The sequence below is a fragment of the Cryptotermes secundus genome, unplaced genomic scaffold (assembly GCF_002891405.2).
Source record: "Cryptotermes secundus unplaced genomic scaffold, Csec_1.0 scaffold3570, whole genome shotgun sequence".
Classification (NCBI taxonomy): Eukaryota; Metazoa; Arthropoda; class Insecta; order Blattodea; family Kalotermitidae; genus Cryptotermes; species Cryptotermes secundus.
The window spans coordinates 44510-70364 of NW_019743233.1; the positions used below are offsets into that span (position 1 = coordinate 44510).

At 42.4% G+C, this 25855-nt stretch overlaps 2 protein-coding genes across 4 annotated transcripts in view; one reads left to right on the plus strand and one right to left on the minus strand.

Annotated features, from left to right (window-relative positions):
- Positions 1-4651, plus strand: part of LOC111874114 (FYVE, RhoGEF and PH domain-containing protein 3) — a 12408-nt gene extending 7757 nt beyond the window's left edge. For all 3 annotated transcript variants that reach the window (XM_023869341.2, XM_033755336.1, XM_023869340.2), the window contains 4 exons: positions 734-897; positions 1178-1447; positions 2761-2892; positions 3083-4651. In XM_023869341.2, the coding sequence (XP_023725109.1) occupies positions 734-897; positions 1178-1447; positions 2761-2892; positions 3083-3370 (854 nt within the window). In that variant the 3' untranslated portion in view covers positions 3371-4651. The remainder of the gene's footprint in view (positions 1-733; positions 898-1177; positions 1448-2760; positions 2893-3082) is intronic.
- Positions 4652-13597: 8946 nt separating this feature from the next.
- On the minus strand, positions 13598-25488 carry LOC111874113 (uncharacterized protein F13E9.13, mitochondrial). The gene is made up of 7 exons (XM_023869339.2): positions 25410-25488; positions 19974-20056; positions 18500-18640; positions 18053-18252; positions 16588-16715; positions 16049-16169; positions 13598-14788 (listed from the first exon to the last, which is right to left on the minus strand). Exons 1-7 carry the CDS (start codon positions 25483-25485, stop codon positions 14716-14718), a joined length of 822 nt encoding a protein of 273 aa, XP_023725107.1. The 5' UTR covers positions 25486-25488; the 3' UTR covers positions 13598-14715.
- Positions 25489-25855: the final 367 nt, after the last annotated feature.

Here is a 25855-nt window from a genome sequence, read left to right on the forward strand (position 1 = left end):
TTAGAGGGGGTGGGTTTCCCCATGCACTTAGACCAGTTATTGGTCCATTGTGCGTCCCCCTTTAATTTCTACTGTCGCCATACCCTACCGGTACTGGTGCGTGCTATCAGCCCCGTTCAGCCAATGAGGTCGGCCGTCGGTACCTGATATTTCCCCCATCTACCAGAGGCATTGGAAACTACTTGGGCGGGAAATTGTTGCCTAATTTTGCTCAGAGGTCTCCTAGAGACATGAGGATCTTTTACATGCCATAAATCTATGACACGGGACCCACGGCTTAAAGTCCCTCCCGGAGGACTTGTTCCCTGAATTTTCCCGCCCTTAAAAATTCCACAACCTCCACCGGGTTTGAACCCGCGTACCTTGAGTCATGAGGTGGGAACATTACCCCTAGACTGTGGAGGCCGCTTCCACGGCCTCTTACAGGGATAGCTTTACTTTACAATGAAACATGTAAAACTGCAAAATTGGGGAAAATATGGTTTCACTCTTATAAGCTTCTACAGCTTGTGTATATATACTTTTAAACATCTGATATTTCCATCGTCGTTGCTAACCATAACAACAAACATGCTTTGTGTAATCCCCCACTGCATCCCCACTTACAAAGAATGACAACTAAATATCAATAAAAATTATAAAACAAGCAGAAATACAGCAAACCTTGGCAGGTTATAACTGATTTATACACATTAATTTATCTTTTCTCAATGTAAATTATGTTTCCTAACAGCTTCTCTCCGTGAAGTAGAGAAAGCTGCAGATCACATCAACAGTTTGGTACAGGACCAGGAAAATATGCAGAGAATGCTTAAGCTGCAGAATTGTTTATGTGGTGGCAAGCCAAGAATTGTAACACCCGGCAGGAGGTTGCTTAAAGAAGGCACTCTGCTGAAGGTTAGTTCACTCTCAAGTTTGATTCAAGACTAAGCAAATAACCAAAAGTTGTGTAAATATTTTCAATAAATGTAAACCAGTCCTTTTTCCCCCCCTCCACTTTGATAAACTGGTGAAAGGAAGAAGTTAGATCAGCTGAATATGTAATTTCAATCTGAGATATAAGAGATGCACAGAGCATTTGTGTGGGGAAATTGCTTCAAGAATGATCACTTGGGGTCTATGAAGGAGATGGGAGGATATTACACCATCTGTATGACTTTTTACCTTTTTCTTACAGGTGTCACCCCATGGCAAAAAGTCTCATTCCCGTTACTTTGTTCTTTTCAACGACATGCTCATGTACTGTAAGATGCGACGCTGCCCGCCTACTGAACCGAACTCCCTGAGATGCTGCTGCATCTTGCCTCTCAAGAAATGCACAGTGGATGAAATATTGAGCAAAGGAGTGTTCAAGATCACATGCCAAAATGAAATGTTGATACTATGTTCAGCCACAGTTGAAGAAGGGGAAGCCTGGATTTCCACACTGAAGGAGGCAGTGAAGCATGTGAGTTTATATGTCACATCAAAGCACCATATTTAATGGAGCAGATACTCCCTGAAATGACTGGAGTGAAGTAAACGTATATTTGGAGATTCTGAAGAGTTCCAACAGCGGTGCGTAACATTCGGGATTACTGGATATCTGGACTTTGTCCATCATCTGGTGTTCTAAAAAACACAAAAGAACAAAATTTTTCACAAACTTGATCTGTTTCCATCCACTGGTGAGGGATGGGAGACACCTGCTCTGTTGGGTCCATTAGAAAGAGGTAACCTCAATCACAATATTTGGACAGAAGAGGGATGAAGTGACAGGAGGTTGGGGAGAACTGTATAATGAGGAGCTTCATAACTTGACTCTTCTCCTATTATAATTAGAATGATCAAGGAGGATGAGGTAGGCAGGGCATGTAGCATGAATGGGGGAGAAGAGGAATGCATATAAGATATTGGTGGGGAAGCCAGAAGGAGAGAGACCACTGGGAAGACCAAGGCATAGATTGGTGGACAATATTAAAATGGATCTTAGAGAGATAGGATAGGATAGGATGGGATGGTATGGATTGGATTGATCTGGCTCAGGATAGGGACCAGTGGAGGGCTCTTGTGAACACAGTAATGAACTTTTGGGTTCCATAAAATGCTGGGAAATTCTTGAGTAGCTACACATTTGGCTTCTCCTCAAGAAGGGCTCAGCTCCATAAGCAAGTAAGTAAGTAAGTAAGTAAGAATCACTGAAATACCAGAAGATGGACAAAGTCCAAAAACCCAGTAATCCTGAAAATTGTTTCTATTTTCAAAAAGGTATCATGAAATAAATATTTGGTGATGAAAGGATAAACATTTATGTTACTAGAACTGTTCACTTGTGAATCTGTATCATAAAACATAATTTTGCTAATTGCTTTTTGTAAATACCATCAAAATTAAATTCATGATATGGTACTGCCATCTTTCCTTATGAAGTTGACAAGTTGTATATATACATTATATGATTTGACATTTTCATGTCAGCGAAGATTCATATTACAGTCTTCTGGATTATGATACAGTGTTTAGTCTAGAAGGTGGGTATCAACATTTCAGAACATCCATCCTCATAAATGGGGACAGAATGTTCCTCCAAAACATTGGTACCCACCTACTGGACTATAGCTTGGCCACAAAACCACAATACAGATGCTCCTGCTTCTATGAACTGTTGAATTATCAAGCTGCTCAAGTACTTAATACAGACAAAACATGATTACTGGCGCTAGTGGTTTACCATCCCTGCTATAAGCAATCCAGCATTGCAGATGACTGTGGAATTTTCAGTACCAGGAATGTCGCCAAACTCTGAGGAAGGACAGCAGCTCTCGGAGACCAGTTCGTCGACCTTACTCATGTGACATAAGCCAAGATGATCTTCTTCATCCCCTCAAAAGAATGAAGACAATTTCAAAACCAGTATGTATGAAGTTAATATCATTTCATGTTCACATTTAGAATTCAAACAAATTTTCAGTTTCACTGCCCATTTGCACCCAAAAGAGAAAAGAATTCTTCCATGACTGAATGAGTTTTCATAAAATATTAGAGTTATTTGAGTTTTAAACTGCACTGAAATATGAAACACGATTCATATTTATGTTTACAGGATTCACAAGTGTTGAAAGACAGTCTCTATCCTCTAAGGAGTGCAATTAAAAAGAATGAAGCACCGTCATCTACAGAAGCCTGTACCACTGTAACAAGCGCAAAGAAAAGACCTCAGCAAGAATTAGGAGTTCAGTCTGTCTTCAGTGGAAATGTCAGCACCAACCAGAATGCAAGTTCAAATTGGTGCCTCCAGGGTACCCAACTTCTCAGGTGTATTGCATCACGTGTCACTCAAGCTATTTGGAAACATGTGTTCAAGCGTACTCCTACCATTCCAGCATTGTGACATTCAGCTTGAAGTGGAGTAGGGAAATAAAAGCCATATATCCTCATAAGATGATTGTAAAGAGGCTAAGCATCTTCAAAGCCAAATAATATAAATGCATTTCCTTAATGTCAGATTTTTAAAAACCAAAGTTAATACTGTTCTTTGCAAAAGGGGTAAAATTGTCCCTGTGCTTAATCAAGCATGAAGACAGATCGAGATTGTCAGATTTGAACCTTGATCACTTTACTGGTACGGAACCCCCCCCCCATAACCATTTCATTGGATACTGGTTTGGTTCCAAAGACAGTCTGGATCGTCTGGATACTGTTAAGAGATATTTTGTCCCTGCCATGAACTGAACCCCCATTCATTAGTTTCCAAGCTCATAACCTGGTAACTATAGTAAATGAGCTATCCTGGCTCCCAAAGCTAATCCTGTTGGTTTATTTACACTAAGAGGGATGAGATGGAAAGGCATATAGCATACATGGGGCAAAGTGAATAGTGTTAAAATTTTTCATAAGAATGATGTAAGAGAAAGAACCATGTGGGAGACCTAGATACAGGACAGTAATACTAAAATGGTTCTTCAAGAAATAGAAAATGAAGACATGAACTGGACTGAGCGAGCTCAGGAATGCTTTTGTGATTAAGGTAATGGTATAACAACAGGAAGTCTGAAGCTACATAATCTTAGCCACTGAAAGGCACCTACCTTTTGGAGGGGACTACTGTTTCCCTCCCTGGGTAGAAGGAAGGAAGGAGGCAGTATTTTCGTCTGAAAGGGTACCCAACTACCAGACTACACGATGTCATCTCAGAAGACCACAAAATGAACACGGGATATCTTAACCGGATGAATAATTATCATCTGCTTAAAAGAGACCTTGCACCATTGACTTATCTGCTTTAATTTTGCATAATAAAAATATTTACCTATTTGAGTGACATTTATGAAAGTTTTGTAACTTCCACAGTTAAATATCTAACTGTAAGTGCATGCACCTCATTTTGAACACACTGTGGTATTATTTACATGTCAAAGAAAGAAAGACTTGCCACTGTAAATCTACAAAAACACTGCAGATCGTTTCGCTGAGAAATACACATGCAAAGCTTGAGAAGAGCAAAAGGTTCTCATAAAGTTGCACAGGATCCATCAAGCTGTTCAGGATGTCTCTGCTCCTAGAGGAAGCAGCAGGACTGCATGACTTATGAAGAAAAGACTAAAATACAGAGCTCATGAATATCTGAAACTGCTATTCCCTCCTTTGTAGAATAAAACCTTTACATAACATATGCTGTTGTAATGTCAGGCTGTGTTTAATTTTTCCTACAATTAAAATATATAAGTTTTATTAGTTTGAATAATATACTCATCTCTGGAGTAATCCAGTCTAGGAAACCGAGATTAACAGCCATGCAAATCTGTTGTGCTGACCATGCAACACCCTCTATCTGCAAAAGTTGGCACTAACTTCTCCAACAAGCAGCAGTCGCTCAGTTGGTATAGTCTGCTTGTGAACTAAAGGCCATGGAATTTGTTTTTCGTTCGCTGCAGTAATGAATCAGTACATTGTTGGATCTGAGGTTCTCACAAAGGTAAACATGAAGAGTAAGATCTTTTGAGCTGTAAATACTACTTTGGTAGAAGCCATGGCCGCGCCACAGCTGAAGTGGTTGGTCGCTGGCTTCCCACTGCGGCGGCCCCGGTTCGATCCCGGGTCTGTTAAAGTGGGATTTGTGGTGGACAAAGTGGCGCTCGGGTGGGTTCTCTCCAAGTACTTCGGTTGCCCCTGCCAATCTTCATTCCACCAAATTCTCCATCATCATAATCACCCGGGGCAGGTACAATAGGCCAATCAGTGGCCGCCGTGCCGAGTGGACCTAGTTGGACTCCACCCCCCCTTAAGTGAATTAATTAATTGATAGAAGCCCATCGACACTTCAGAGGAATGCCATCTAGTTCGGTACAAGCCTGCCGACATTTCAGAGAAATGTTATACAGTGTTACAACCCAAAAGACCATGATCTTCATAATCAGTATTGAGCCGCGTTTCGCTCTGCTACCACTTGAGCCGCTTCCTCTGCTACCACTTGTGCCGTCTGTCCACTCTGGGACTATATGTACCACTTGTACCGTCTCTCTCTGGCACCTTTCGGCTCCGTCTACCTTTCCTCAATCGGAGGGGGAAACGTTGCTCCGTCATACGGCTCTCGTGCTGTGCTCGCACGCTCCCTAAGTTAGAGTAAGGGATCCAAGCTAGCAGCGAAGTAAATGTAGTTACAAATGATGGCAATCAATATATTAACAAATAACAGAATTTAATATACACAACAGAAATTAAACAGAACAACTGAACTAACTGCACATTTACATGCTCGCACACAGCGGCATCTAACTCGGGCAGAATGGCCCATATTACTGGCGCAACAATTTGCCTTGGTTGCTTGAAAACATAACTACTACATTATAGCCGGGCCACAGGCTGAGTCTAAACTAAATACACAATATAAATTATAAAAACAGATTTAACCAAACTGGTACGAGTCGCCGCCGTCCTACAAACCCAACGACGGGCGACCGCGGGCGATCTCGTCGGCCGCGAACCAGCCCAGTACTTGCCGAAACCAAATTTGGACTCCCAGCCGAACAGGAATTTGACAGTCGCTCCGGCTGGCTCGGCGCCGCGAGCAAGGCCCTATGGATCCATAACCAGAACTGAACTCCGAACTCGAATTAACTTCCAAGCAAGGCTCCCAGGGGTAGAAAGGAGGGGAGAGGGCAACACCACGTGACCCAGTCCCGCATGGGGATGGGGTGGGGGATAAGTTTAAGAACCTCGATCAAGGGGCTGGAAGCCCATGACGTCATACCGGAGCCACTGCATGGCTCAGCATCCCGCCCCCATCCCTCTCGCTCGTTCTAGGAAGAGCAGAGTACTTGCGCCTAGTCGTGAGTACAACACAATATCCATATCAATGATCACCCATGACCTTCACTTAGCTCCGCCGGGGGTTCTCAATATCTCAGTCGTCCAGACTCAGTAGCGTGCCATTACGGGTCCATATCACCTTCAACTCACTACGGTTCCATTCACCTCCCGTACTAGTCTGTGATATCATTTATGCCCCAGCACATCACTCCCCCGAAATGCGGAGTCCAGTTCACGCGCACTCAACACTCTTCCCGAACGTCCGCGTCTCCTGCCGCTCTGCCATCCATGGCTGACAGTAGTTGGTGGTTTCCTCTTCGGCCGGTCTTGTGCAGTCCCTACAGGGCCCTCAAGGGACCGCAGCGTGAGGCCAGAAGAATCGACTGAGCGCACGACGATCGGGTCCAACCAAGCGAGAAGGGGGGCCTGAAGTCCTGCGTCGCGTCTCCATCCATCCAGGCTAGGGTATAGGTGTGGGAGGGAGAGAAACACAAGACAGCCTGCTCGGAAGGAAAAATAAACTTAAATACATGGCCATAAATTACCTATCTAGCCGGTACGGCTTACATTCTAAGATAACAAGCACAAATAATAACAAATCATACTTCTGAATGCCATCTAGCCCGGTGGAAAGTGTCTCTTTAATTGGGAGACATGGGCTTTTCGTACAATCACCCCTGTATCCGGGTTAGCCAACAACACTGTAACGGGCGACACAAACCTCGCCAATCTCATAGGTACTGACCATTTAAGGTCCAGTTTTGCGGAACGCTGCTGAGACTTCGAGCTAAGCGGGTGCAGCCTTAACATGACTAAGTCTCCCACTCGAAAGTCGACCTGCCTCCTACCCACATTATAACGTTCCTTCACACGGGCTTGAGCCTTCTTTAAATTGTCCAGCGCCTCCTGCCAAAATTCTCGAACGTCTTTCACTTCCTTATTCAAGTCCAGTTCCGCTAACTCCCATTTTAACCCAAGGGGATGGTTCAGGTCTCTCCCCAAGAACAGCGAGGCAGGAGTCGCTGCAGTCGACTCATGCCAAGCGGTGTTAAACGCTAGGGTCAAGGATGCTAAATGGTCGTCCCAGCGAGTGTGCTGATCATGATGATAAATGGACAATGCCACCTTCAAATTGCGATTGAATCGCTCTACTTGCGATGCCTGGGGGTAATACGGCGAGGTGGTGATGTGCCGTATTCCCCAGGAAAAACATAAGTCGTAGAAGATCTTAGATTTGAACACCGCGGCATTGTCCGACACAATCGCCTGGGGGACGCCAAAGGACGCGAAAAACCTTTCCACAAGGCAGCTTCTGACAACTTCGGCGGAAATCCGCCTGACGGGGTACATGCTTATGAACTTCGAAAAGCCATCCAGAACCACCAAGATGGCTATGTTGCCCTTCCGGCTCCTGATGATCGGTCCTACGAAGTCAATAAAAATGCGCTCCATGGGGCGTGTTACTACTTGGCTGGCGTGGAGGCCAACCCGTGTGTCGGGGGCCGGCTTGGCCCGCTGACAATCCTGGCAACGTGATACAAAGGCTGCCACTTCCCTTCTCATATTGGGCCAATAAAAAACTCTAGCGATGCGATTCAATGTCTTAGTTATGCCCAGATGGGCGCTCAAATGAGACTTATGGAAGTACTCTAAGATCATCGGCCGCAACGCTTCGGGAAGAAGATACCTTTTTGTCCTCGCTCTCGATGGATGGTAAACCAGAGCACCATTCAGCAATTTAAATTGCCTTACACTTGGGTCGTTCTGAACGACCTTCTGATAGATATCTCTACACAGGAGATCCTTTTTCTGGTGTTCTGTGATCGACTGAAATGCTTCTGGAAGCTGGCCGAGGACTAGACCTGACAACGTCGCATCTTCAGATGGCTGTTCGTATTGGCGAGTGAGACAGTCTGCTACCACATTCGCCTTCCCACTTATATGGGCAGCACGAAATTTAAATGGTGCTAGCCGAAGAAGCCAACGCCCAATGCGCCCTAATTCTTTCGCATGGCGAAGCAGCCAGGCCAGGGCTTGGTTGTCGGTGAACAGTGTGAACTCTTTATGTTCTAAATAACTTCTGTATTTTTCACAACCATATACAACAGCTAGACACTCTCTCTCGTAAACTGCATATCGGCGCTCCGCCGGAGACAACAGCCGGCTGGCATACGCAACTGGCGCCCACTGCTCGCCGTTCCCTTGCTGGAGAACGGCCGAGATGGCGACGTCACTAGCGTCGCAAACAAGGGAAAATTTCAGAGAAAAATCTGGGATCTGCAATACTGGTGGAGTCGCTAAGGCTTCCTTCAACTGGAGAAACGCCGCCTGTTGGGGATCATCCCATTCGAAACGAGCGTTTTTACGCTTAAGAGCATGCAGCGGTTCGGCAATGTGAGAGAAACGCGGGATGAACCGGCCATAAAATCCGGCCATTCCTAAGAATCTCCGAACCGCCTTCAGGTTTTTTGGTGGAGGAAACGATGTAATGGCCTCTACCCTCTCCGGTAAAATCCGGATTCCTTCAGCTGACAGCAGATGACCCAAAAACGGGATTTCTCGTTGCGCCAAGCGGAGCTTATTCTTATTCAAAGTAAACCCTGCCTTCTGCAACCTAGCGAAAACTTCCCTCAGGTGATCCAGGTGCTCCTCGCGAGATCGGGAATAAACCACCAAGTCATCCATAAAATTATATACGAACTTGCACTTGAGGTCCCCGAATAAGGTGTCGACAACTCGAGACAGCACCTGGCATCCGACGCTAATCCCCATGGGCAATTTTGTAAACTCGAACAACCCAAAGGGGGTGCAAAAGGCCGTTGCCTTTCGGCTCTTGGCCGACAGGGGAATCTGGTAATATGCAGAATTTAGGTCCAGTACAGAAAAAATCGTCGCCTTCTCAAAATGAGCAAAGGCACTCTCCACGTTTGGCATAGGAAAAGCGTCAAACACGATTTTCTTGTTTAGGAGGCGATAATCAATCACCATTCGTTGACCTCCTGATGGCTTCGGAACTAAAAACGCCGGACTGGCGTATTGAGAATAGCTTTTCCGGACCACTCCTTTGTCCAACAGATCCTGGACTATTTCCCGCAGCAATTTTAATCGCGGAGGCGAACACTGGTAGGGCCTCGAGCGTACAGGGATATTGTCGCTGAGATCAAGATGGCAGGTCATACCCTTGACTGTACCTAGCCTGTCTGAAAACAGGCCCGGAAACTCTTGCAACAATTCAACAATATCAACAGGCTCCTCCGAACCAGCTACAGAGGGTCCGCACAACAATCCCGCGACAGGCTTGACGGAAGATGGAAATTTCAGCGACATCCCTAGACGTAACTCAAAAGGCTCAAAATCAAAATCTTGCTCGGGGCAGAACCGGAAACTATATTTCCTAGCCACGAAGTCAAGTTGCACCTTGGCGTGCGACATAAAGTCCACGCCCAAGATACACGGGATGGGACTATCGCGTAAGATAGAAAAACGCCATTTCCAAGAAAAAGTGCCAATCTTAATACCCAAAACCGCTTTCTCAGCGATAACACAGGGCTCTCCGTTCGCCATGACACAGCGCTCCTGTACGGGTTGCAGCGTACATGGCAGCCCTAACTCCTTAATATTGTGTAAAACATCCCGCCTTATGAACGACCGTGAGGATCCAGAGTCGAATACGGCGGATAACCAATACGCCCCAATACTCAATGTTACACATGGGGTCAATAAACCCGAGTCATAACGATAGCAAGTTTCCCGAGGCTGTGACACGCTGGGCGCCCGGAATGAACTCTTCACTGCCGAGCGCCTCTGGCGTTTCCCGAACGTCCGGCCCGTGAAGTCGGACGCGTCTTGGAAGGGCATGCGCTTTGGAAATGGCCTGTTTTTCCACAAGCCCAGCATGCATTCTTAAGCTCGGTTTTTGCCGGTGAACCCTTGGTTTGAACCGTGGCGTTCACAAACGGCCTGGGATCACCCTCTCGCGGAAAGGACCCAGTCGTCAATCGACGCTGGTCCTCAACCGCCACTGCTTCTGCGACCGTTGTCGCTAGGGAAAATAAACTTGCAATCGACTCCGGCCGGTTTTGAAATACACAATACGATTTAATTTTGGGGTGCAAATTTTGCACTATGCGGTGGACTAATTGTACCTCAGTGCCCAGAAAACCCAATATTTTGGCCGCTGATACGACCGACATGATGTACTCTGTCAAGTCTTCTGTAGGAGATTGAAATCTGTCGAGGACGTAAGATACCAGAAATTGTTCTTTAATACGGGGTGGGAGAAATGTTGAGATAATTTCTGCCTGAACCACCCCCCAAGTATCTGTGGATCCCAAATGCGTTCCTAAAATATGCATAAGTCTACCCGATGTTCGGGTAATCAACAACGCCATAAATTCTGTGTCAGGTAATAATTTTAATTCAATTATCTGATTTACTTGAATTAAAAATTTAAGTATCTGTTCAGGGTCCATATCTATCAAGGGGGGAATGGCAGCAATTAAGTCTGTCACTACTTTGATCTTCATCTTGTTTACGGGAGTACCCAAATGACTTGTGGGATCAGTAATCGGTTGAATGGGGTTCAGAGTTTCAATTGACTTAGCTGACGCCTGTGGAGGCAGGTAAGGCTCGATCGTGGTCCACTTATCTCTCACCCGCTTCCTCAAGTCGTCCAGCGTTCCTTCCGTCGATACACCTAGTTGACTTGCTAAACTCTCCAGCTGCTGCTTGGACAATTCATGGATCCACGCGCGTGGCATTTTGACTAAGCATGGAACACAACAAGAACAAATATAAATACAATATACGTAAACATACACAGAGCCTATGACAGGTTATTTACAATCCATCGGCCCAGGCACAGCCTAGGGGCCTATTAACAATTAGCGTTCCAAAGGTCCTAAGTGAAAATCGATCGCTCTGCTACCACTTGAGCCGCGTTTCGCTCTGCTACCACTTGAGCCGCTTCCTCTGCTACCACTTGTGCCGTCTGTCCGCTCTGGGACTATATGTACCACTTGTACCGTCTCTCTCTGGCACCTTTCGGCTCCGTCTACCTTTCCTCAATCGGAGGGGGAAACGTTGCTCCGTCATACGGCTCTCGTGCTGTGCTCGCACGCTCCCTAAGTTAGAGTAAGGGATCCAAGCTAGCAGCGAAGTAAATGTAGTTACAAATGATGGCAATCAATATATTAACAAATAACAGAATTTAATATACACAACAGAAATTAAACAGAACAACTGAACTAACTGCACATTTACATGCTCGCACACAGCGGCATCTAACTCGGGCAGAATGGCCCATATTACTGGCGCAACAATTTGCCTTGGTTGCTTGAAAACATAACTACTACATTATAGCCGGGCCACAGGCTGAGTCTAAACTAAATACACAATATAAATTATAAAAACAGATTTAACCAAACTGGTACGAGTCGCCGCCGTCCTACAAACCCAACGACGGGCGACCGCGGGCGATCTCGTCGGCCGCGAACCAGCCCAGTACTTGCCGAAACCAAATTTGGACTCCCAGCCGAACAGGAATTTGACAGTCGCTCCGGCTGGCTCGGCGCCGCGAGCAAGGCCCTATGGATCCATAACCAGAACTGAACTCCGAACTCGAATTAACTTCCAAGTAAGGCTCCCAGGGATAGAAAGGAGGGGAGAGGGCAATACCACGTGACCCAGTCCCGCATGGGGATGGGGTGGGGGATAAGTTTAAGAACCTCGATCAAGGGGCTGGAAGCCCATGACGTCATACCGGAGCCACTGCATGGCTCAGCATTGATTTAATATAGTCTTTAAGCTACAATATGTTGATTGTTCAAATGACATCTTTCTGATCCAAGTGGTGGTAATGTATACCTGAATTCAGGAGGTGCTCCATTCAAATCTTCACTGGCACACCAAATTATCCTGAGGCTTTTCATACATTTCCTCAGCCCCTCAGGAAGATACTGGGATAATACCATAGATACCCCATGAACACTTCCAAATCATTTCAAATTCATTATTCATCATACCGTTCAATGATATATAATGTATATGCTGACAGCATCCATAAACTAAACGACACACGAACATTCTGAATTTCAGTTGAATTGTGCAGACAAACAAACATGAACTACCCTATATGAATTCACTTAATGAAAATACTCTATAATAATAAAATACATACGAATAGTACTGTTCCTTATTTCTGTTCATTTACTGTTTTTGTTACTTATGATGATAACCAGGTCTACTATTTTGACTCATAACTGATAAATGCATGCTCACTGAATTTGTGTCTTATGGTGTCAACAATACTGACGTAACATGAGATATCTGCAGTGTTAAGTCCCATAACTTTTTCTAAGACATTTTTTTCTTTTCACTAATACCACAAGGGTTGGATAAAAAGTAGTGTGGCAACACTACTGTAACACGAAATATGTGCGTCAGGTGGCACTAGTGCCGTCTGTAGCTGATAGCAGTTCACTTGAAGTAGTGCAGTGAGTGGCTCTGGTTGTGTTTCATTGAGTTGCATTGTGCATCGTCTTGAAGTGCAGGAGCCCAGTTCAAGCACCCTAAGAACACGTTTACGAAACAAGAACAACTCTCATGGATAAAAACTGAAGTTGCACGAAGTTGTAGTGCACAAAACTGCTATCAGTGACTGCAAGAAGCATGTGGTGATGCTGCTTTGCCATATCGCACAGTGGCATGATGGGTGAAATTGTTCTGTGAAGGGAGGGATGCCATTCAGGGCAGCCATCATTCAGGACGACCCCATGTTGACAACCACACAATTCAGCTTCTTTCTTCTTTGCTGGATGTCGATCGTTGATGGGCTGCGTGGGAGATAGCTGCTGAGGTAGGCATATGTCACAAAACTGTGCTCCACACTCTGCACAATATTCTTGGATACCGCAAAATTGCAGCGCGTTGGGTACCCCATACAATGTCCGAGGTGCAACAATGGGAATGTTATGCAATTGCACAGGACTTGTTGGACCATTACCAGAAGGAAGGTGATGACTTGCTTGGAAGGACTGTCACTCTGGATTAACCTTGGGCTCACTCATATGAACCGCACTTGAAGCGAAAATCAAATGAACGCAAGCATCCTGGCTCTCCTCATCGAAAGAAAGTGCACCCTACACAGAGTAATGTGAAGGCAATGTTCATTGTGGCATATGACACTGATGGAGTGACACTGCACCACAGTGTACCTCAACGACAGACAGTAAACGCTGCCTACTACTGCAATTTCCTACTTAATCATCTTTGTCCAGCACTCAGGAGAAAGCGCCGACACTTGTTGGCAATAAGCCCCATCATCCTTCATGACAATGCAAGGGCTCATAATGCTGACACTGTCAAGGATCTCCTTCGCCGCTGGGAGATACTGTAACATCCGCCATACACCCGATATGAGTCAGTGGCAAAATGAAAGAACCACTGCGAGGGACATTTTACAACATATGAGAGGAGATTATTCATACTGTAGGGTGGTCACTGCTGGACATCAGCAGAAGTGGACACACTGATGGTGTATGACGCCTTCCACAAATTTGGCAGAATGTGGTACACATGGGGGGCGATTATATTGAAGGAATGTAAGTGTGTTTACCTCGGGTAATAAAGTCATTTCAGAACTATAGAGGCGTTGCCACTACTTTTATCCAACCTATGTATATGGAGTTTGGCAAAGAGACAGGACTAGCCCATGCTTGGGCAATGGTTTTGTGTTGCACATTGTTCATATAAGAGATGACACAACAATCTGGTTATTTATGGTGAAAACCCCACTTAATGTTTCTTTGGAAAGCATTAGAAAATCTTACAGAAACTTAACATTAGTCTTACTGTTTCAGATCACTGAAATTTAGTGTTAAAATGAGGGAAAACCTTAATACCAAGGAATTTTAAATGGGATTTCCACTGTAATTTGAAGACTGTGCTTGTTATCTTGTGTTATTTAATTATTGCAAAACACTATGAGGGTTAGCATAAGTTCTCACACATCGGGATGAATCAGAACATGAGAATTCTCAATCTGAACTTTATTGCACATACAGCATGCAGATCCATATGGAGTTCTTTTCACTTACTCCATGATTTGCTGAATTCAGTAGACAGCAGGTAACATTCCACAATTCAAAGGACTGAATTTATTGTACTGCCTTCATACTGACTGGCTTCATGTTGCATGACTGGGATTCGATTCTTGATAGGGGAAGAGATTTTTCTGTTCACTGTGTAAAGATTGGCACTGGAGCCCATCCAGCCTCCTGTTCAGTGATGTATCTGGGGCTCTTTCCCAAAGATAAAGTGGCATGAGGTTTACCAGTTGCCACCATCTAGTGGTGGTTATGAATGTATGGAAGTATACCTCCACTCCTCCATACATATTCATGTGCTTAATAAAGCACAGGGACACTTTTAATAATTTCTCAGTTTATGTATTTTATCCATGAATCTTTGAATTTGGCAGCAATCAACACAGTTCTTCCAACTGAAATAAATCAGAGATTCAGTTTAGTTTAATTTCACAATAAAGTACATATACAGGGTGTCCTAGGAGGAATGTGCCAGACTTTCAGAGGGTGTTTCTTATGTTAAAGTATGCCGATATAACCCAAAAAACCTATGTCCAAAGTTGAACGGTTACGGAGATAATGGCCCGAGAAAAGTGTGGTCTTTTGGCAGGTCCACGCACTGTACCTGTCAGCTGACAAGTCTTATCAATGTTTGTCCTTGAGTGTGGTGATGACGGCTCACATTAGCCGCATACACTCGCATACCAGAATGCACAGTCAGCAATGTTACATCAGTGCTTGCCATTCATGTGTCATGTATAGTGCTTGGAATCCTAACAACAACTATGACATGGCATGCGAGTTTTTTTGTAGTTCAATTTAATGGCTTCATGTCATTCACAAGTTAGTTTGATGTTACATACATTATTAACATTGCACAAACCACATATTCCTGGCAGTTTTAATATGTATTTGATAATCAACAAGTGTGTAACACCTGTCAAAGTTTCACACTTCTCTGGCCATTATCTCCGTAACCGTTCAACTTTGGACATAGGTGTTTTGGGTTCTATCGGCATAGTTTAACATAAGGAACACCCTCCGAAGTCTGGCACATTCTTCCTGGGACACCGTGTAGTACATGTCACTAACTCTGTTACTATGAACGATATGATTCATTACTCACCAATACAACCACATGCCACTACAGCCAGCCCTGGGCTCACTGTCCAAAGCACACCCCACAGTCCGTTGCTCTAAGATTCATTTTAATATTTTGGATTTGACATTCTCCTAGCAGTGACTACTTACCAGTCTACAAAGTTTCGCAATAAAAAGAGAAAGTTACTTTCTACTGGACTACACTGTGCCACACTCCAGAGAATAGTACTCTTCAAAGTCACTGCTATGAGAACCGCAAATCCCAGATAAATGTATTTATGTTTTGTGGTTTATTTTATTATCTCCTTCATCTTTTAAGTAGCACCTTTCCAAGAAGGTTCCTCCCACAAAATTATTTATACATTTCTTGTCTTAACCATCTGAACTATGTATCCAACCTGCCACAACCCCCGACAGGTTACGTTAGCAATGCTGAGTGATATGTAAAAACTATGTTTCTTATTATGTAACATTTTCATTCCCTCACTTAGCTACTTCATCTGTACCAGCTGAAACAATTCTTAATTTCTGTATGTTTACTAACATAGTTTCGGTAATTAAACGCTGATACTTACCTTTCATTTTCTTTAAAATGAGTTCCAACAATTACAGCATCAGCTTTCATATAGTTACTTATGTTCCCTGATGTCACCCCTGAGCCGACTAAAACTGGGAGCCGAGTGCTCTGTTTAACATCTGTAACACAATGTGAACACTAATGATCCAGAATGTAAGTGGTATTCATCACCATAGGCAGTAAGCATGTGTAACTATAATATACTGTATTACTTCGAATGTAAGATGCACGTTTTACAAATTTTTTCCCATTGAAAATTTGAGGTGTATCTTAAATTTGAGGAATGTGCACTTTTCCAATTTTGGCCTAAAACCTATATTCAAAAACTGAATGCATCTTATATTCAAAGTAATATCGTATATATCACACGAATTGCCTGATAAGACTGTATATCTCTACTGGCCTACTTATTACATCATCCATCTCAATCAGATACTAAGAACGGGTGTCCCCTTGACTATAAAACTGTGGAGATGTCTGCATATTTACAGCCAGAGGTATAGCTGCAACAGCTAACAGTGCTGTGATGCACCTCACCGTGAAGATGTCTGGTGTCTACTGGATCCCCTGTTGTTGCTCCGGTTACTATCACACCATCAGACAGAAAGAACTCGGCAGCCTTTGCAGTTTCCTGTAAACTCACGTCTGACGTGATAGCATGGGCACTGAAAATAAGATCTCTGTTGTATTATTAAAAATGATAAAAGAGGTAAAGACAGTCTACTCATAGATGGTGGTAAGGCTGTCAGCCTTACGCACTGGCCAGCTGCCCTTTACCCCCATGAAAATCCTGGTACTCATTTCTGTCAGAGGCTGGGTCGACCCCAGGGCCATAGTGCTACTGGAAGGATTAGGTGAATTGATAAATACAATTACCTCATCAGGATTTGATCCTGTGACCTTCCGGCTTGCAGCACAGTGCCACAACCACTTACGCTACAACACGCCCCATTAAAAATGATAAAATTTAACACACTGATATATTGGGTTTTTGGACTTTATCCATCGTCCTGGTTTTTAAGATAACTAATAAAAACACGACGTTTCGGAAACTGGATCTGTTTCCGTCCTCAGGTGAAGGAAAACACCTATTCTGTTGGGTCCGTTAGAAAGAGGTAGCCTCAATCACTGGACCAGTGAAACGTCGTGTTTTATTAGTTATCTTAAAAACCAGGACGATGGATAAAGTCCAAAAACCCAATATATCAGTGTGTTATACACCATCGTTAGAATCCTATAGTAACTACTTGATAAAATTTAAATTAAGCTTCATGTAAAGTAGGGGAGCTGGGATAGCTCAATTGGTATAGCACATAGAGGATGGATGACCAATTCTCAGTTGGAGCAAAAGATTTCTCTTTTCTTCACAGGGTCCAGACTGGCTCTGAGGCCCACCCAGCCTAGTATACAATGGATTTCAGGGGCCATTTCCTCCAAAGAATAGCAGCAGTGGTGTGATGCTGAACCTCCATCTAGTGCCAAGATTAGGAATGGGAGAGCTATACGTCCACTCCTTACATGTCCTCAGTGTGTGATGCTTAATTAATAAAGCAAATGGATAACTTTACCTTCACATAAAATAGGTTTTTTTATTATTTAATATGGAATAGAAATGCATATAGGATTTTGGTGAGAAAGCCAGAAGGAAAAAGATCAATATGAAGATCTAGACATAGATGGGAGAATAATGCTAAAATGGATCTTACAAGAGATAACATCATTTGGTATGGACTGGATTGATCTGGCTCAGGATAGGGACCAGTGGACGACTCTTATGAACATGCTAATGAATCTTCAGGTTCTATAAAATTTTGGGAAATTCTTGCGTAGCTGAGCTGGTGGCTTCTAAAGAAGGGCTCGGCGCCAGACAGTTAGTTAATTAGTAAGTTATGAAGAGGAACCACTTTTAGTACAGCCCCTAATACCAAATTTCACCAAAATCTGAACAGTACTTGGGGAAATGACATGCAGATCAACAGGAGGCACTCTGAATGTAACTTGCCTGTGTTTTTTCTTAATGTCTGTGAATATAAGGATGTTGTCAGCCCTGATGCTAGCTCTGTATCGAAGTAAAGGGCCCGCTGTAGCATCAGTGAAACCCTCATCAGCAACATGGCTGAACACAAACCCCTCTGCACGAATGAACTGAAGACCAGCAGCCAGTGCTACTGAAAGGGCCTCCTTGTTTCCACCTGCAAGAACCTGCCAAGACACACTGTGTATGCAGTCACATACTTTCTGACAACTGCTAAATTCAATGTCATGTCCGGCTGTTACATTTAAATCAATAAATTATGGTTACATTCAGGGTATGGCCCCAGCTAATATTACACAGATGAAATGTTTCAGTGTATGGAATTCACATGCTTCTATTATTCTTGTCACATGTAATGGATACATAAAAGTATATGGTATTTTTCATCTTCCATTTTGTTAAGACTAGTTATACCTGCACACCACATTGAATTGTAGCGGGCAGAACCCTGCGGACTTCTGCACAAATTCTTGTCATAACAGCCGTGACCTCTGGCCCCATGTGTTTTGGCTGCACGTAAGGAATGTCATGCATGTTCTCCAACAGCACTCCCTCCTAACAAAACAAATTAAATCCACTATAACAGACACCATCTGCAGTAAGATGAGAATTGACCAGGTACTGAATACATGAAGTGTATGAACACACACACAGAGCCCAAGGAGCAATTACAGAACACCATAATCTAGACACACATCCATTATCATCATCCCTCCTTTTCAGTATTAGGATTAGTTAGATGGTTTATGGTCTTCCTAAGTACCTTCTTCCTTTGGATAACTATCATTCTTTTTGGGATCCTACAACTGCATGAATAATATCGTCATCTGGGCAAGTAATGCCATGCAGATCAGCAGATTTCCACGGATACTTCAGAAGAATATATGGCCTCCATCTTTACCATTAAAGGGTAAGGTAAGCAAGAGACCAGTCAGGAGGTAGTGACCAGAGCTGATTAACTACATGACATTAAATCCCAAGAGATGGTACTTTTCACAGTCACCACTGAAAGAAACTGAAGTCCTAGAATAGCTTGTTATTTCTAACCTATTCTGTAATGCTGTATAAAATCTATTGTCATTACTTCATTTGTTTATTCCTGGGAAGGGGGTGCAACCACCTGCCTATCTCTGCTGTAATTGTAATAAATAAAAGAGAAGCCTTCCAATTTAATTTGGAGTACATAATGCAAAATACCAATAATTCTGAGTTAGCTCAACCACAGGCAATGCATCTTCTCCACAACTGAACATCTATATGGACAACACTCGTCTACAATCATAGGTTTTGCAAACCACCCATCATCACCTTCTTACACTAAATACTACAAGTCATTCTATGAAAAGTATACAGAAAATGGAGTAGCATTTGTTCCTATGAATACGGTGACAAAGTTACTACCCCTCTTGCATAAAAACTGTTACAGAGGTTCGATTATTTCATTATTAGAGTTAATAAAGTAATTCAGAATTTCAAAAATTTTCTTGTAACAGAATAATATGCAAAAGTCACAGAGGCATTACTGCTGCTACCTATAAGTAAGCAAAAAAAAAAAAGTAAAGCTATCCCTGTAACAGGCTGTGAAGGCTTACAGGGTTGTGAGACGTTGAGGGTCCCACATTGTCTAGACAATCGGCTCAAAGATGGCGGTAAGGTTGTCAGCCTTACGTGCTGGCCGTGCTTTACTCCCCAGGAAAATTATTTACCTACACATGATAAAACATCATTGAATGGGCAGGAGTCAATACTTCTGGAACAACACACATATTACACAGTTCATGAAGTCTGCACTAAGACTTTATTATAGATGAGAGGCCAAGGTGAACTGTATGTGGCTTCAGGATGTGTATGTTATAAGAATAAGTGAAAAACACATATCATAACTTACAATTTGGCTATCTTTATAAATTTCTGCCTCTCTACAGGCATTTTCCAACAAGTTTTGTACTGAGCCATCATAGCATGGAGTTCCTGCAATAAATACATATATACATACTTTCAATCCATAATTTAAACAGGAACAATTTACTTCCACACTTCATTCCTTATACCTTGATATTACAGACATGGCTAGAAGCTGTGAAACTGTTAAGCAAGCATATGTGGATGGATGCATAATACCTGGGGAGAAATTAACTTCTTTTTTTTAAATTCGCTTAGTGGGGGGTGGAGTCCAACTGGGTCCACTCGGCACGGCAGCCACTGATTGGCCTATTGTAGCCTGCCCAGGTGATTATGATGATGGAGAATTTGGTGGAATGACTGGCAGGGGAAACCTAAGTACTCGGAGAAAACCCGCCCCAGCACCACTTTGTCCATCACAAATCCCACTTGATCGAACCTGGGCCGCCATGGTGGGAAGCCAGCAGCTAGCTGCTTGAGCTATGGTGCGGCCTAGCAATGAACTTTAGATTGTGTAGGACCATTCAAACACTTGTCTCAGGGAATAATGACAACATTAAACTCTGGATGAGCTCTCGAAGTTATTTAATGAAATGGCATATCTACGAAATACCGCAGTCACTTACTTATCTCCTTACAACTTGTGTTTTGTTTGACGTCACATTTTTATCATGAGACATTTGCTGTGCCAAATTTACATATAGGTTAAATAAGCCACAGCTTATGGCCTTTCATTCATTCATTCATTTATTGTACATTCCATAAATCCATATACATAGATACAGAACCAGTCACATAATTAATATAGTACAACACAAATATAAATATATATGTACAGTTCATAATCATTAAAATAGATAAAAAAATGTGTTAAATTTATATAAAAAAACAGTCTTACGTCACTATACATAAAATTATGCAATATTAAAACTGTTTATGCTATTATCCTTATTTCTAGGCAAATTTGTTACTAAAGAATTCATCACATGTACAAAAAGAGTTTTGCAATAAAAATGTTGTCAACTGAATTTTAAAATTTTTCAAGTCATTAGACATAGATTTGATTTTTGGTGGCAAATGATTAAAGATCTTTACCCCCATGTAACATATTCCTTTTTGGAATTGTGTCAGACTAGTTTGCGGATAATGCAGATCACAGATAGATCTGGTACTACAATTATGCATTTGTGAGTTGAATGTGAACAATTCCTTATTTACTATGACAAACAGAGAGATCGACAATATATATTGAGCTTGTAGGGGGAGGATATCCAATTCTTGAAACAAACTACGACACGATGTTCTCTTTGTTGTATTTGTTATAATCCTAATTATCCTTTTCTGCATCCTAAACACTTTTATACTATGCGGGGAGTTACCCCAGAATATTAATCCATACGTTATTATAGAATGTACATAGGAAAAATACATCATTTTTAATGTCTCCAGTGGTAAAAAGGATTTAACTGATCGGATTGCAAAACAGGATCTGTTTAACTTATCAATTACTGCATCAATATGACTTTCCCACGTTAAAAAATTTTCAATTTTTAATCCCAGAAATGATATATTAGAAATACTTGGAATTTGATTGTTTAAATAACTAACTTGAACATTTAAGTTTTTACTGTTTTTAGTTTGAAACTGTAGAAAATAAGTTTTTTCATAATTTATTACTAGCTCATTTTTCCTAAACCATTCATTTATCATCTCAAATAATTTATTTATTCTGATTTTAAATGTTGCAGGATTCTTATCAAAGATAAGGATACTTGTATCATCTGCAAATAATATTGGTTTGGATAGGTCAGATATAATTTTTGATAAGTCATTTACATATAGTAAAAAGAGCACTGGGCCTAATACAGAGCCCTGAGGCACTCTGCACTGTATTTCTTTCCATTCAGAACAACATTTACTCCCGTTTTCATACAAAATTACTCTCTGGTATCTTCCTCTCAAATAGGATCTTATAAGTTTCTGAGCAGCTCCTTCAATTCCATAAAAGTCCATTTTTGATAGCAATATATCATGATTTACTCGGTCAAAAGCCTTACTCAGATCACAAAAAATTCCACCCGCTATATATTTGCAATGAAGTGGGCCTCAAATTAATGAGAAGAAAATTAACCACAACATTTTGTTGTAAAACACTGAAGATAAACGACAGCGGGCATCTTGTCAGACTGAAACAGAAACAAAGCTGGAGGTGGCACTGTTTTGTGGGGTGCAGCTGTTGAGTGTTGCCTAGCAACATACTTATGCAGTTCCATATGCATGCACATAAATATATAGAGGACTTATCAAAGTTTGGTACCTTTCAAAACCTAAATCTGGTCCTAAATGTTTGTTAGTTGTATCAGAAACAAGCGAACATACTGGACATATTTTTATACATCCCCAACAAACATAACTTTTGTGTCAGGATGTGTGAGGTAAAGGTAAAAAAGTAAAGTTGATGCAGTGCTTAATTAAGCACCACACCGTGAAGACATGTGGGGTAGTAGAGGTATAAATCCAGCACTATTGATTTTGGCACCAGATAGAGGTAAGTTGAAAGTGCAGCTGCACTTTCAACATTGGTGCACAGGGCTAGAGCACTGTGTGATCAAGACAGCCTAAATGCGGAGTTGGTGCTCCTGAAGGATGTATTCAAGAGGAACGGATACAACAACCGGCAGATCTACAGAGTTCTCAACCGTCGGCCCAACATCAGCCGGCCTGAAGACAAACCGGGCTCTGTCGCCTTCCTTCCCTATGTCGGGACAATATTCAGCCGTATCAGCAGAGTGCTGTCCCGACACAACATCAAAGCAGTGGGTCTGCCTCCATACAAATTATCCAATTTCCTCCGGCCGGTTAAAGACAGCCTGGGCCTAAGGACACCGGGTGTATACAGTATCCCATGCGAGTGCGGGAAGGTCTATATTGGGCAGACAGGCCGCTCCGTGGACATGAGGTTGAAGGAGCATCAGCGGCACATCCGTCTCGAACAACCGGACAAGTCGGCCGTAGCTGAACACAGCATCGATCTGGGACACCGAATTCAGCTTCAGGATACCTCCATCCTCGCCACCAAGACCCGCTATATGGATCGCATTATTAGGGAGGCTATTGAGATTCAACTGCATCCAGGAAATATGAACAGAGAGGGGGGGTTTTGTCTCAGCAAGTCTTGGAAACCTCTCATCTGTTCTCTTAAAAAACCCCCACCGGGATATGACGCCAGATCCAGGCCACACAGGCCATGACCAACTAACATAACAACCCCAACCCCTCAGCTCATGGCTGATGCCCAGCCTTCAACTTGCCATTCTCTCCCCTACACAAAAACCCTGCTTGTCCCAGCTCCCTTCCCCTACCCCTCCCACACTACTGCTTTCACTTGTATACTTGCCCTTCCCCCTTCTCCCTCACTGCTCTCACATAGCTGGGTATTTTTCCAGTCTGCTTTTACCGGTTCTCACGGTCTCTTTGCTTGCAGATTTCTTATATATTTTTTCCTCTACCCTGAAGATGGAGGCGATACGTTCCTCCGAAACGTCGGTTAACACCACATATACACGGTGCAAAATCCCAGAAGACTGCTTTTTTCACCATTAATATTCTTGCTAAAGAGTCCGAAGAACATGGTCATTACTGTGAAGCTGTTCTAATGTGAATCACTTAAACTGTGAGAATTCAACATGACACAAAATGCTTACTTACAGTTATTTACTTGCTAAAATCACTTATTTAGTTTCAAACCTGGCTTGTCATGTCACAGAAAATACTAGTAATATTATTCCTTTCTTGCATTCCATATTTTATTTTCTGGCTTTTCAAATAGTTCAAAATTTAAACATGTGGTGGACAAACTGTATGTGCATTCTTCTGTGAACTAACAGACCCAAAGAAAATTGTCCAATTATTGTACTGTATTATAAGTTTGACACTATAATTACATATTTAATCCTTGAAATAATGAGACACTGAAATTATATTTACTTCACTTCTTACCTTATTTAAGAATAAATTTAACATTTAAGAAACTACCAAGTCAAGAAATTTTCAGTATACCTTACATTCACAAACTTCTGAACACTGTTTGGAGTGTGGGAAAAGGAAGAATTACAGAAAGACACTGGAATCAACCAGTCTTGGACCCAAGGCCTTATGCACTGAAGGCAAACACTTAACCCCTAGGTCATCGAGTCCCAAGTGTGCAGCTATGTTATAATTTATTAACTGGGTTTGTTTAAAAATGACAAACTTTCTTATGACCAGCAGTTAAGCATATAAATGAAAACTTAAAATTTATAGCCCTTGATATTCATGATGTAACAGAAAAGGTATACCTGTATGTATGGGTTGCTGAATGATAATAAATGATAAGATAGCTTCCAGTGTTTAAGAACTAATCCCAATTAACAAAAACATAGTTTCTTTAGCTTCTAAGCCAGCCAGGATATTCATCCATGCACAATTAAAAGTACGGGCTGAGTGACAGGTTGGTGGACTTACTTAGCGGCTGTATAAGTAGTTCAAATTATATACCACTGAATGGTGCATTTAGTGAATTAACTGAAAAGAATACCAAAGGAAGTGGCCATAGCCTAATGGTCCCTGCACTGGCCTCAAAAGACAGAAAAATCGTGAAAACCCTGCTCAATGTTCTGGCCATGATTTTAGACAGACTCCAAAAAAAGAAACAGAAACAGCAGCATCAACCATTTTGCCTGGCTTGAATGTTCAGATTTTAAATTAATTTCATCAACATCCATTAGGGCTCAGTCTGTTAGGCCATTTCATCCTCAAACATTAAGCATCTTTGTAGATTATGAGCTACTTTACCTTTTTGGGCAGATTACCAGCCTGTTCCAAAACCCCCTACCTTTGATGGCCAGGGTTTTTATTCAGCATTTCCTTCCCTTACACAGGTTAAATGGTTATTACCAGGTGTTGCCCACCAGTCCTGTAGGGACTGAGTTCACACAAGGCAGGGTCGCCACATTCTGTAGTTGGACTGTCTCTTATGAGCGTTCCCAATATGCTACCTTTATTTACATTGCACAAAATCAGGTGATCAAATAATGACTTCGGCTCGGAAATTGTACGTCCAACATAAGCGTACTGCAAATATTTTTTTTCAAGCATGTACTTTGTCATGTTAATCTACTGGCTGAAAGGTTTTGAACCCATAACCACCGCCCCTTTATATACACCACACGGTTTCTGTATAAGGTACTTTGTCCATTGCCACACGAAACAATTCGCATTCAAAAAAGTGCGCTACTCAAAAACATCTCAAAAGTGAAAGGTTAGGACGCCGGCAAAGTCATGAGCATCACGTCGTGAAGGGTCTTCGAAGGGTTTTGCGAGGAAAAAATTCGAAATGTTACACATAACAACCGTTAATGTACGTGAGTAATAACAAAGTCACCTGGAAGAGCTCCTACATGAATCATACCAATAACATTGCATTTGCTTGTACCGAACAGTTTACGAAATCGCAACATACCGCATCATTACCTCCTTACCATCGTTCGTATCTGCAGCTGATCCGTGGTCCAGTCCAATGCGATCCCACGATGCCTATGATTCAATGATGGTCAGGGACGTCAGGGATGTCCAACAAGTCTTCTTTCATTCAGCGTCGATACACCGAAAAACACTAAGGACACAGCACGGTGCGGAATGTCGACACGAAAATTTGTGGCTCCGGCCAATATTTGATAACGACAACATAAGGCCACTTTGCTGTAATCAACCTTCATCCTTCCTTGCTTGCAGTTTATATGACCAGTTAGCATTTATTGCTTTACTGTCTGATGGACAAAGTAATAGCCATTAAATGCATTAAGGGTTCAAAGAATGGTTGCCACGAAG

Excerpts from the sequence above, each read along its gene's own strand:
- LOC111874113 (XM_023869339.2), bottom strand. The coding sequence starts at position 25,485 with ATGTTGCGATTTCGTAAACTGTTCGGTACAAGCAAATGCAATGTTATT. Across the intron at positions 20,057-25,409 it reads TCATGTAGGAGCTCTTCCAG|GAACTCCATGCTATGATGGC; the intron begins GTGACTTTGTTA and ends TATTTATTGCAG. Across the intron at positions 16,716-18,052 it reads GACATTAAGAAAAAACACAG|TGCCCATGCTATCACGTCAG; the intron begins GCAAGTTACATT and ends TCTTATTTTCAG.